The sequence below is a fragment of the Pogona vitticeps genome, chromosome 6 (assembly GCF_051106095.1).
Source record: "Pogona vitticeps strain Pit_001003342236 chromosome 6, PviZW2.1, whole genome shotgun sequence".
NCBI lineage: Eukaryota > Metazoa > Chordata > Lepidosauria > Squamata > Agamidae > Pogona > Pogona vitticeps.
The window spans coordinates 117,315,841-117,330,215 of NC_135788.1; the positions used below are offsets into that span (position 1 = coordinate 117,315,841).

Sequence of the window (14,375 nt, forward strand, 5' to 3'; positions counted from 1 at the left end):
TTCTATGAAATGTGAGGCAAAGAAAACCTGTCCTATATCTGAGCCCTGAATTCCTTCTCAGCCACAGACGCCTACATACTTGCTTGAACTCATCATTAGTGGAGGAGGTGAGGCACCCGCTCCCTTTCCATTGTGAACACCTTGCAAGTTGAACCTCAATCTTCCATAACTCTAGCATGTTTTCTTTATGAAAACAAAACCCATGCTTTCCTTGATTAACACTTTGCTCGTGTATGTATCAAAGCACACCTGCACATATACCATATTTTTCAATGTATAAGATCCCCCCCACTTTTAAAATCCAAAATTAAGAAATCTAAGTGGGGCTTAGCAAGGGTGGGGGGAAAGGGATCAAAGTGCTGCAGGATCGTTTTGATCCCTGCTTTCCGCTCCACTTGTTTTTGTTCTCTCCTCAGCTTACTTCTGTGTATAAGACGACCCTCAATTTTTATTCTAAAGATTTTAGACAAAAGTATAGTCTTATACACAGAAAAATATGGTAATTTGCTCTTCCACAAAGAAAGCAAGTTAGCAGCCTTTCCCCCCATGAACAAGTAAATGCTCATATAAGCAAGCAACAATCCATAAAGTAACTGAAAGAAGCTGGGGATAAAGAGGGAAGGTTAATGACTGGGCCTTTCTCTGCTCTTCCATTTTGTTCCCAAGAGTGGCCACCCATCTCTAGGAACAATCCCTCCTGATGCTCCCAAACTGAATCAAAGTCAAGGGCTTTTCCTTAATTTTAATTTGGAAAAGGAACCAAAGTTATACAGGCTCTAAATACTGATGGTCTGCTTTCAAACATTGACGGTCACCCTGAATTCATTCTTAGCCACAGACACACAGATACTTGCTTGCTCTCATCATCATGGCTGCCTTGCATTGGCTGCCCATTCATTTCCGCATTGATTTCAAAGTGCTAATGATGGCATACAAAGCTCTAAACGGTTTAGGACCTTGATATCTAGCAGAACGCCTCCTCCCACCTAGATCTACTCGAGTCACTCGCTATAGCCAGGAAAGACGGCTGAGGAGCCTGATGTTGAGAGAGGGCTGGAAAGAAAGAACTAGAAACCGGGCCTTCTCAGCGGTGGCCCCTCGCCTTTGGAACAGCCTGCTGTCAGAGATCAGCCTGGCTCCCTCGCTGGGTGTTTTTAAGAGCCAATTAAAGACTTGGCTCTTTAGGCAGGCCTTCCCTCCTGTCAATACTTGACTTTTATTTCTTGCTTAGTTTTTTGTTTATTATTTTCCCATCTTGATTAATACTTTATTGTCGATTTAATTGTTGTTTTAACTGTTTTATGAATAATTTTATTGTAAGTCGCCCTGCGTAGATAGAAGGGCGGGATAAAAATCTAATAAATAAATAAATAAATAAATAAATAAATAAATAAATAAATAAATAAATAAATGAATGAATGAATGAATGAATGAATGAATGAATGGAGGTGGCGAGGCATCCGTTATCTTTCCATTGTGAACATCTTGCAAGGAAAACCTGAATCTTCCATAAGTGCACCATATTTCCTTTCCAATTCTGAAAACAAAAAACTCATGATTTCCTTGATGGACAATTTGCTCAGATACCTGTTAAATCACACCTGAACAATGTGGACCTCCAGAAAGAAGGACAGATGGCAGTTATTAATTTTTATATCAGTACAAATAAGGACTGGTATAAGCAAAGAACAACCCATAAAATAGCACAAATAAAGTGGGGATAAGGTGGGACGGTTAAGGACTGAGCCCTCATCAGCTCTCCCATGTTGTTCCCAAGAGTGGCCACCCAGAGCACCTTGGGAGCTCCCAAACTGGATGAAAATCAATGGCTTTTCCTGCACCTCTCTCTCTCTCCACATTTGGGAAAAGGAACAAAAAATATAAAGGCTCTGAACACTGATGGTCTCCTTTGAAACATTGACAGTCAAACTGATTGGTTGCCCTCCACGTCTTTTCAAAATGGTGACTTTTAACTAGCCGTGGAGAAACCACTCTTTCTCTAAGCTTCTTGACGCATCATGCCTCTGTGCCAAATCACTTGTGGCCCCAGCAATAGAATGAGCCATTACATTCATTTTATCTGAATAATCAAGCAGAAATAGACAAGAGTCGTGGTATCATGTGATGGCATGTGTCCTTCTGACTCCTTTTTTGTCATCTGTGCCATTTTGATCACATGGAGGGGCAGGCTTGATCCAGAACGAAGCTAACCTTTTATTTAGAGGGTTATGCAAATACTCAGAGAAATTCTGGTATATATCTGTCAGTGGCTTCACTCTGCCCCACTTGAGGCCAGAGAGAGAAGCCTTGTTTCTGTGATTACGTGCCAGTCAATCTCTCCAAATCCAGGAAAAAGGATTTTTAAAAAAATGGTATCCTGGCTCCACTTTGTTTTATTTGTAACCATAATCACAGGTATCCTTTTTTCCTCTTTTTAAACAATCACATGACCATTTCCTTCCCTAGATCACTTTTAAACAATCTTGACTGTGTATCTTTTGTTTCAGGAATCCACTCGCAGAGCCAGCCCTCACTAGAGGAGTCTGGAGGGGGCTTGAAAAGGCCAGGAGAGGCTCTGAGGCTCTCCTGTCGAGCCTCTGGGTTCGTCTTCAGCAACTACTACATGATCTGGGTGAGACAAGCCCCTGGAAAGGCACTGGAATGGATTGCAGGGATATACACGGATGGTAGCCAGCAGCAATATGCTGAAACAGTGAAAGGGCGGTTCACCATCTCCAGGAACAATCCCTCCAACATGCTGTATCTGCAAATGAACAACCTCAAACCTGAAGACACTGCTGTCTATTATTGTGCTAGAAGCACACTGAGAGGAAGTGAATCTGACACCAGACAAAAACCCTCCTTCCCATCTGGATGCAAAGCTGAAAGAACAAGATGACGCACAGACCGGCGAGGAAGGACCATATTGGAAACATTTGAAGGCTGTTTTTCTTAGGACAAAGGTCCATCTGCTCCCATATCTTCTTTCCCACCGTCTATTCTCCACTCTAGCCCAGAATAGGGAATCCAGAAAATGCTGATATGGGGACTTTTGACATTTCAGGGGTGTCATCTTGGAGAGGACAATAGAGCCTTGAATCTCAATATGTTCACCAGTTTGTGTGTAAGGAGAAACTGTTTCTTCTCCTTACACACGAATAATATTAATTATTTTATTTATATTGTTGTTAGCCAACAATATAGACTTGTGTCTAGATGGGCAGGGTATAAATTTAATGAATGAATAAATAAAATTTGTGTGTCATGCATAAAATGCCCTCAAAGCCTGCCACATTCAATGCCGCCAACATGTTCCGCCCAGCATCTGTGGCCATGTGGTCACGGGTCACCTCCCCCTCCGGTGCTCACTCCTGCAGCGCGGACAGGAACTCATAGGTGACTAGAAGTTTCACACTATCCAGGGATGGAGGCAAAGGCAAGCTGCGCTGCTGAAGTTCAGCTCAGCAGTGGCTCGAGCATTATATTTTAGAAGCTTTCTCTCCCCAGTGGCTGAAATAATGGAATAATGGAAACACATTTCTAAATAACCATGCAACAGTAGATAGTCTTCCCGGTCATGCACTGACAGATTTTATAACACTTTCAGCTGAGGAACCATCTATGTTTCTTTAAAATACAAGGGCGAATGAAAAACTTTTACACAGTAATGGCCTGAAACAAAACGCAACGAAGGACAGTTGTCTCCATCCCATTGATGCTACAGCAGCTGTGGATGTCCACCTCTGCCTGTCCATACATGTATTCATGCATGTCTGCTCAAGAGTGACATTCCATAATTCTTCCTCTTTATTAAATGATCCTTACTGTTTAACTCTGGCCTCAGCAGAATAATATAGCATTTGGGGAAAAAGATACAACTAAGTAGCCCAGCACTGGAGGCTAAGATGGAGAAAATCTCCACAGCCACCGTGTATTTCCCTTTGGTGCTCAGGTAGCATGGGACGAAAGACAACCAAACGCTGCAAAAGACCAGCATGCTGAAGGTGATGAACTTGGCTTCATTAAAAACATCTGGCAACTTCCTAGCCAGGAAAGCCACTGTGAAGGAGATGACAGACAAGAATCCCAGGTATCCCATGACTAGAAAGAGCATGAGAACTGAGCCTTCCTTGCATGCTGCAATGATTTCTCCAGGCACTGAGTGCATATCCAAATGCCAAAATGGGGGAGAGGTGCCTAGCCACACAGTACAGAGACCTGCTTGAATGGCAGAGAAGCAAAGGACAATGGATTTGGCGAGTCTTTTCCCCACCCACTTCCTCATACCAGATCCTGGTTTGGTGGCCATGAAAGCTACCATGACCATAACGGTTTTGGCCAAGATGCAAGAAACAGCCACTGAGAAGATGATCCCAAAAGCTGGTTGTTGTAGAAGACAGGTCAGCTTCCCTGGTGGGCTGAGGAATAGGAAGGTAGAGAGGAAGCAGAGAAAAAGGGAGATGAGCAGTGCGTAGGTGAGCTCCCGGTTGTTCGCTTTGATGATAGGTGTATCTCTGTGTTTAATAACAATGCCCAACACCAGCAGTGTGATCGTGGACAACGACAGAGCCAATAAGGCTAAAGTGATCCCTAAAGGTTCTTCGTAAGAGAGAAAAGTTACAGTTTGGGGAATACACTGATCTTGTGCGTTGCTTGGATATTGATCTTCTGGGCATGTGATGCAATATTCTGCATCTGAGGGGAAAAAAGGCAATGCACCATCTCAACATCTATTCAGCATTAGCTATAGTGAACTCCTCTTAAAGGTAGCTACTGTTTGTTCTGCTCTCCATGTGCAGTCAAGTTGTTTCTGATTTATGCAAACCCTCATAGAATGAAAGAATAGTTTATCATTACCACTCTCATAGTTTACATGACCAATGTGAAATTTAAGTCCAGGCCTCTTGAGCCCTATCCTGACACCATAGTCATTGCACCATACAAGCTCTCAAAGAGCAAATAGAGTGGTGCCTCGCTAGACGGTGCTAATCCATTCCGCAAAGATCGTCTAGCGAAGCGCGGTTCCCCATTGGAATGCATTGACAGCTACTCAATTCATTCCAATGGGGAAAAATTTTCGTCTAGTGAAAATCACCCATAGGAAACCATCGTTTTGCAAAGCGCAACAGCGATTGCAAAAACCCATCATCTAGCGAATTCCTCATCCCGCGAGGCAATCATCTAGCGAGGCACCACTGTAGTCTTTTTGGATCTTTAACTCTACCATAATTTAACGTAAGGTTTATGTACCCACAGCTATGACTAAATTTCCCACTTCAGATGGTGGCATGAACTAAAGGCTTTCTTAAAATCATTTTGCTTTTCAATCATCATAATCATCATAATGTGCCATCAAGTTATTTTTGACTTATGGCAACCCTTTTCAGGTAGAGAATACTCAGAAGTGGTTGACCCTTCCCTTCTTTTGAGGACACCCTGGGACTGTGCAGCTTGCCCAAGACCACACCGTTTCTCTCAACTTGAGTGCTGTCAGTAAAAGCATCCCTGACTGAAGATGGAATCCCATGGAGAAGAATCACATTGTTCTTTATCCTTGACTGAACAAAGAACACCCTTAAAAATCATTCTGCCTGAGATTTGAGAAAACTCTCTCTCTCCGGACCTGATGAAGTCGTATCATGTTTACCATTTCCCAGACTGCCAGTTGATGAAGTGCTGAACAGTGGATCAGGATCTTGTGGCCAATAAATCAAGTAAAGCTCCCCAAGTAAAGCTCTCCTTGACAACTGAATTCTACCCAGCTGATATTTCCTGCCTTTGTTCTGGATTCTTAGCTCCATCCTATTCTTTCCCCAGACACCATGGATGGAGGGAAACATGTCAAGATGTTCAGGCATAAGGTCTGATGCCAGTATCATTTTTGACTCTTTCTAGTGGAAAGACAGCTACACAAGTCTCTGCCTACTCTGGGCGCCAACATTGCAGACAAGGGAAATGTTGGCACTGACAACTTTTGACTATGTAGCATGTAGTAGAGTAGGAGTCCTGTATCCTCAGGGAATCAGCTCCAAGCCCCTGCCATGGATGCTGAAAAATGCAGATGATAGCAAACACTATACATAGCATGGTCTCTGGCTTCCTCTAGTAGCCAGTTCTGGTAATACCATCATTGGAAATATATAGTTTGTGCGGGTTTTTAAAAATGTTTTTAAAGGCTGTGGATAAGTGAATCAGAGGATACCGATCCCGCAGATAAGGGGGTCCTACTGTACCAGATTGTTATGTCATTTGTCTTTACTCTGCCATTGTTGCATACTAAATTACCTACCCTTCTGGTTCGACATCTTTCCTTCTGGACATTGGACACAAGTGTAGCAACAAAATTTTTCCCCTTCTATTTTTTCCTTGTGGTAACCAAGAAGGCAGTAGGAGTTACATAAAGAGATTGGCCGTGCCTGTTCAAAATCATGAAGTGTGGTTTTACAGCATGAGAAGCGATCACTGTGGACTCATTAGTGGATAATTAATCAACAAAGATACAAAAAAAATGTTGAAGTCAAATTAGAAGTCATGGGGCGAATATCTGCACTGATTTCTATACAAGAACATAGGTCCATTGTGGATCTCAGACATTTGGCCTCTGACTTACATATCAAATGTGCCTTCTTTGCTATTTTGGTACTGTCCCAGATAGTCCCAAAACTTAGATTTTTAGCTGCCACCATGATGGCAGCAGAGAGCACCTTGTGGAAAGCAGAAGTGCCCATTTGAAACTGGATACAAACACAACACCCTGGAATTGTTGAAACTCCTGAGCACTACACAGCCCAAAAAACATAGGATACCAAGTGTAAGAAACACAGGGACAGTTTTGTATTGAGGGCCCAGGTCTCTGCTAGTTGGGTATGGACTTGACTTAGGTAAAGGTAAAGGTTCCTCTTGACATTTAGTCAATCGTGTCCGACTCTAGGGGGCGGTGCTAATCCCCATTTCCAAGCCGTAGAGCCAGTGTTTGTCTGTAGAGCTTCCGTGGCCACGTGGCCAGCGCGGCTATACATGGAATGCTGTTTACCTTCCCACTGAGGTGGTCCCTATTTATCTACTCGCATTTGCATGCTTTCGAACTGCTAGGTTGGCGAGGAGCTGGGACAAAGCGATGGGAGCTCACTCCGTCACGTGGATTCGATCTTACAACTGCTGGTCTTCTGACCCTGCAGCACACAAAGGCTTCTGTGGTTTAGCCCACAGTGCCACCACGTCCCACTTGGACTTGACTTATAACTACCCAAATAATCTTCTCATGGTATGTGAAATATTTATGTCGTGGTTTTACCAGTTCCATTCCCCTAGGGAGCTTCCGTGGCTAAGTGGGGATTTGAATGTTGGTCTCCAGAGTTCCTGTCAGTTACTCTATCCACTGTACAGCACCGGGCACCTCTGCTCATTCCCAACCAGAAATAAATGTTTTCAGCCTCTGGAGGCATTAGAGGGCTCTTTTGGTAAAATAAAATAAAATTTTTTTTGGAAGTTTTTAAGAAAATGTACTGAAGGGTCAACAAGGTCCAGAGCAGGAGGTTGTAGTCATGAGATCTCTGGAACTCTCCTACACTGGAATAGAACAAAGTGGATTGTTTGAAAGGATATATGTAGTATATTTCTCTTTAGTTCCACGTTTATGAAATTAAAATGTTCTTTTCAATCTTACAGAGAAATAGTTATCATTTACAGCGGAATGTATTTCACGTTTGTATTTTATTTTTCATGGTGCCCTGTTCCACAGACAACATGATAGCAGTTCTGGACGCCATACTTCTAGAAGGATGTTTGGAAGTTAATAAGCAATTGCCACGACTCAACTTCCAGATAACCTCACCTGGAATGACTGAGAAGCTTCACAAATTCAAGAAAGATGCTGACAAATTGGAACAAGTTCAGAGGAGGGCAACAAGGATGATGAGGTGGCTGGAAACCAAGCCCTAGGAGGAAAGACTGAAAGAACTGGGCATGTTTCGCCTTGAGAAAAGAAGACCGAGAGAAGGTAGAATAGCACTTTTCAAATACTTGAAAGGCAGTCCTACAGAGGAGGGGCAGGATCTGTTCTCAATCAACCCAGAGTGCAGGGCACACAACAAGGGTCTCAAGTGACAGGAAGCCAGATTTTGGTTTAACATCAGGAAAAACTTTTTAACTGTTAGAGCAGTATGACAACGGAACAAATGACCTTGGGAGGTGGTGAGTGCTCCAGGACTGGAGGCATTCAAGATAAATTTAGACACCCATCTGGCAGATATCCTCTGATCTGTATTCCTGCACTGAGCAGGGGGCTTGTCTCGATGGACTTATAGGGCCCTTCCAACTTCATAATTCTATGACTAATGGAAGGACCCTACAGTCAACCAAATGCTTCTTCACCAATTGACAGAATGTCATCTTCAGAATGATTCAATCCCCATGCCACCCACACACATAGATTCTAAAACCAGCTATGTTTCACCTGATTAAACCTTCTGTGCCAAACAATTAAGTCCTCGTTGAGGAGGATTTTTGTTTCGCCGGCTTCAGGATCCACCTTTCCAACTTTTACCCTCACAAATGAATTGTTTGAGAAGTTAACAAAATTTGTAAGATCAAAACTACTCATCACTTCCTGTTTCTCGTTAAAGAACACTGTGTCTCCTGCAGAGTTGTTAAATGAAATACTTTGGAGAAACGGATGAACCTGGTCAAATAGACAAAAGAAGGGGGAAATAAAGAGATAAAACGGTCTTTTCTTGATAGTAGAGAGAACAATTTTAGGAGAAGGTATATGCATAGTCATACAATAATGCCAACCTATCAATGATATGTCACTTTTAAGGAATATAGTAGTGCCTCGCATAGCGATCGCTCCGTTTTAAACGAAATCGCTTTGCGACGCTGTTTTTGCGATCGCAAAAGCGACCACTTTGCAATGTTCCCTATGGGGAAAATTCGCTTTGCAATGATCGCAGGGAAGCGATCACCGCAAAGCCCCCATTTTCGGCCACCAGGTAAACCAAAATGGCCACCAGGTAAACCAAAATGGCCGCCTGCTGTGTTGCCTCGCTTTAGAGGTACCAAAAATGGCTGCTGCAATGGAGGATTTTTGCTTAAGGTTAGTTTTGAAGCCCATAGGAACTCATTAATAGCGTTTTGATGCATTTCTATGGGCTTTTTAATATCGCTTAACGATGTTATCGCTTTTAAGTGATTTCTTCTGCATGGATTAACATCGCTAAGTGAGGCACCACTGTATTACTATGCACATTCTTTTAACTCATACATAGTCTGTATAGTATCCATCAACTAGTTAACAAAAAAAGTCTTTGTAAAGTGTACAAAATGTATTCAAAGGCAAATCAAGCCATCCCAAATCAAAATTCTAAAGGTTTCATAAGGAGTAAAATAAGTCCCATTTGCTCAGTTTATCTCATTGCAATCTGGAAGAACTTGAGGCTGAGAAAGTAAGAAGAAATGGTGGTAGATAAATGAAACAATCCATAAGATTTATTCTATTTGCCTCAAAATGAAGGAATTATATGTGCTGACATTTAGTGATCCTAATAGGGCTTTCAAGGTAAGTGGGATCTTTGGCTTTACCAGTTCCACCCCACCAGTGAGTTTCTGTGAATGCGAGGGGACTCAGTCCCCGGACTCCTGAATCTTTGTCCATCATTCTATTCACTACATCACACTGGGTCTTCTGATGAGTACACTTAATTTCTGTTCTGCAATAATTGTAAAAATTGCAACGACGCACAATATCTAGGAGAGATTCCAATGCCCTAAACCAACCTGAGCTGTGATTATTAGTGCTAATAAACCTATTCACAAGCAAGGTAAAACTCCAGATAATCACATGATGCTTTAGTTACCATATTTTTCCATGTATAAAATGACATTTTCTCAAAAATTATTAGAGGGAAAAATTCAAAGTTGTTTTGCACACAGAAGGCAGCAACAGGAGGTGGAGATAGAGGCAAAGGAGCAGCTGTGATCAGCCACCTCTCACGGCTGCCCATTGACTGCTCCTCTGCCTCCAGCAAGGGTAAAAATTAGGGGGTCATCCTATACATTGGGAAAATACATGGAAAATACGGTAATTAGTGATAATTTTACCAGCCAAGGCTGAAGATCTTGAGGCTCATGATATCTGTTCCCCATCTTGCTGTTCATCTTTGATCTAGTTGACTTTGCGGCATGAAGAGCATAAGCAATGGCATATACAGCATTATAGATACTGTAGCTGTGGCCAGTCATGGCCATTTCAAAGAATAGGTTTGGGACATTCTCCAGCCTTTCCTCCCCAGTACATGTTCTGTCAGCATCGGTTGGCTCACTTGGATTTGTGAATGAACAGCCAAAGGCGTGCTCCCAAAACACCTTCATAAATCCGTTTCCTTCTGTCTCTCCAGGATGTAAGGTTTGAAGGTATGTCTGGAAGTCCGGCAGTTCATTTGAATGAATGTTTAAGGAAATAGTTCCATGGAACATCTGCAATTCCAAGAACCCCTGAAAGCCTGCTAATGCAAAGTCAATCTGGGCTGTCATTATCCACACTTTTCCAGCAGGCTGAAGTTCTTCTTCTTCAGAAAGAGAATCTACTACAGTGTAGGCCAACCAAATGAAAGATGTTGTATCCCCATGGACCAGGTATACTCTAGCTTTCTTTTCTTTCAGAAGCAGATAATATTTCCTGTTCATCTCCAAAATATCATACAGATTTAAAAATAACGCCACATTTGGTGTTCTTTCTATGAAGGCGGAACAAAGTCCATTCTGAAAGAACAATGACTCCAAAGCCTGCAAGAAATGATCTCCTCCATCATCCTGCACAGCAAAGATCCCGATCCATCTCCACTGAAAGTATTTAAGCAAGTGGATGATCCCGATATACTGATGGGATTCATCTGGGACCATGCGGTAATAGGAAGGAGACAGGGTTTGGTATGTATCCTCTTGGGCAAATGACCCATATGTGACCTAAGAAACAATGAATGAATTAATGAATGAACGAACGAACGAACGAACGAACGAACCAACCAACCAACCAACCAACCAACCAACCAACCAACCAACCAACCAACCAACCAACCAACCAACCAACCAACCAACCAACCAACCAACCAACCAACCAACCAACCAACCAACCAACCAACCAACCAACCAACCAACCAACCAACCAACCAACCAACCAACCAACCAATGAGCTAGTAAACAAAGAAACAATTTAAAGGTACGTAATTTCTGGCTGTGTGGGTATGTGTCAGATTTGTTGAGATAAATTCCAGATTTGGATTTCTCAAGAATTTCCTACTGAACTATCTCAGTGGGCAGATAAAATGATGGAAAACATTCATAAGAAAAAATAAAATAAAATTATGCTTCAGGGTTCTTATGCAAATAAGATGTTGCTTCCATCTCTCTCATGATCTGACTGTAGGGTTAATTGTGGCTTCTCTAGAAATGGTGACTGAAATATTGCTAAAGGGGAGTCCATGTTAACCAAGTGTCTTTCCCTTTCTAGAAAACAAATCAAAGTGAGGTTTCAATATTAGATTTTCACAGAATCATAGAATCATTGAGTTGGAAATGTCCACCACCTTGTTCAAGGCAGGAATCCAAGTCAAAGCAGATCTGACAGAGGGTTGTCCAATTTTCTCTTGAAGGCCTCCAGTGTAAGAGTGCTCACCACCTCCCACTGAGGCCATTGGTTCCCTTCTCATCCTGCTCTAACAATTAAGAAATGTTTTATCTGAGGGGGTTGTTACAAAGATTAAAATGTCGCCAGTGATGAAATCAGTGAAAAAAGCAAGCAGTGGGTTCTTTAGAGATTGATGATAAGGATTTTGTATTAACCAACCCTCACACACTATAAAAGCACTCTATTTCAGAAAACCTAGATTTGGGAATTCAGAGTGTTTCCCTTAGCACCACCCCTTGGTTCTACCTGAGGAATTTTGTAGAGGCTTAAGATGTCCGCCACATGTGAGGAGATTGTAGAACTAAGACCGCCAATGACAGCAATGACGTTTTCCTGCTGGCCACATTTGAAATTGGGTAGGAACCTCTGTGTTTTTGAGAGCATGTCCAACATAGCCCGATAGGTCATCCTTGCATTGTAGTAACTGTCATAGATGTGGAAACCTATGGTGACATTGGGCAAAAGGCGGGCATCCTTGTTGATCTCATTCACAGCAAATGCCAAGGCAAGGACATGCTGGTACAACTTGGTCATCATCCTGAAAAAATACAGAAAAAATGCATGAGGTGTTCACAATGATTTTTCAGAAAAAGTATTCTAAAAATCGGTACATTTTTTACAATTCGGTGCATTCTTTCTTTTGCCTAGAAGAGACATGTAGCTGAACAGATTTCTTGTTTCCTTATGATTCCATTTACTGTTCTATTGATATTTGACATCTTTAAACTGTCATTTGACCTTCCCACTACCAAACTATCTCAAAATCTGCCCTTCATTTTTATATCTACTTATCTCTTAAAGACATGCTACTTTGTTCTTTACATGCATCAAGATTTTTCACATATCCTGAGAAAGACACAATGTCATAGCAACACTTATCCCTGGATGCCATCAAATCTCAACCAGGACTTCTTGATAAAGATAGCCTTGGTGGATTTAATCCAGAGTGATCGCTGCGTTTAGATGGATATCTTATCCATAAAAATATATTGTAGGTTCAGTGAATTTGCTCCCAAGTTCAATCAGTAAAATATCCTCTCTCTTAAAGCAGACTTTAAGAATCACACAGTTCCATACCCTGCTCTCTGGTGTAAACTTAGCGTCCACCTTCAGCAGTTAGCTGGTCATTCTAATTTCTCTACCTATCTTTCCACCTGTTTTCTAAGTCTTCTTTTCCCGAATTTCTTCAGTTTTTTTCTTCTTCTTTTCTTTTGCTACACCAAATGGCTGGTCCACACTGCTCCTCTTCTTCAATCCGTCCCCATTCTATCCTTCCCCGTTACTTGTCCTGCCACATCTTCTTCTCTCCATATTCTACCTCCCATCACTTCCATAGTTCTGAGGAAATTCTTCAGCTCCCTTCCAAATACCATGCCATACTTTCTGTACTTTTCATCCTCATGATTTTTTCTCCTCCAACTCCACCTTTCATTCTTTCCATTCAGTCTTCCATCCAGTAAAAGTCATTGCTAACGTATTATTTCTAATTCACCTTGTGATTCTTTCCACAAGATGTGGATGGCATAAGTTCCATATAATATAATATAATATAATATAATATAATATAATATAATATAATATAATATAATATAATATAATATAATATACTACAATACAATACAATACAATACAATACAATACAATACAATACAATACAATATAATATAATATAATATAATATGATACAAGATAAGATAATATAATATGAGATAATATGAGATAATATGAGATAATATAATACAAGATAATATAATATAATATGAGATAATATAATATAATATAGTCTTAGAACTCCAGAGCTGGAAGGGACACTATAGATTATTGAATCCAGCCCCTGCCAAAGAGGCACAGTGGAGAATCGAACTCTCAACCAACCTCTGGCCCTGGAGCCAGATACCTAAACTACTGGCCTGTCTAGCAGTTCTACAGTTAGTGTCCATCACACCTTCCTTGGGAAAGTGTAGCTGAACCCTTCCCTGTTACTGCAGCTTAGACTTGTGAAATGCTATCCGAATGTTCAATTTTTGTATGGACTTTGTCTTTGCCAGAGAGAACTCCCAGATCTGAAGTTCAATAATGCTGAAGAACAAACCAAGCCACCAGAGTGAGAAAAATAGGTTGGTTGGTCTTCAAGGAGACATTAGATACTCAATGCAAAAGAAAGCAATCACCCACTTTTGTGATACCTGGGTTTCCTACAAGTATCTGGCATGATTACCACAGGGGTATGATCCTGGGCACAGCAGCATGTTCTCTCTGCCCGATATATGAACAAAGCCAACAGATTGGCACCTTCTAGGAACCAACTCTTCTCTCTACAAGCTTTGAAAAGCTGTCAGGGACCAATGATGAACAACAGACAATACCTCCCATTGGTGGAAACGGGGGACTTTGGAGCCAAATGCAAGGGACACCTTCTCTGACCAGGACACTTCATAAGACAAGTTACTCCTAAAACAATAACTTTGTGAACTCATAAAGTCTCAAGAGGAAAGAGGAAGAGCAGCAACACCAGACTTTAATCTTCATTAATCTTCTTAAACTCCATTGCCTTTCTCAAGATTTTGCAAAGCAGACTGAACTAAACTTTAGTACTAATGTTCACCTACACCACAGGTACCTTGAGTTGAATTATGTTTCTTAATTCATATTCTGATGTTTCAAAGCTTGCATGTCAAAGGAAGAGGAGAAA

General features: G+C 41.5%; 1 protein-coding gene across 1 annotated transcript; it reads right to left on the minus strand.

Annotated features, from left to right (window-relative positions):
• Window positions 1-3,763: 3,763 nt before the first annotated feature.
• On the minus strand, window positions 3,764-13,165 carry LOC144583863 (vomeronasal type-2 receptor 26-like). The gene is made up of 4 exons (XM_078378805.1): window positions 10,099-13,165; window positions 8,456-8,680; window positions 6,290-6,416; window positions 3,764-4,695 (listed from the first exon to the last, which is right to left on the minus strand). The coding sequence occupies exons 1-4, from the start codon at window positions 10,897-10,899 to the stop codon at window positions 3,764-3,766; spliced, it is 2,085 nt and encodes a 694-aa protein (XP_078234931.1). The 5' UTR covers window positions 10,900-13,165.
• Between the last annotated feature and the right edge of the window lie 1,210 nt (window positions 13,166-14,375).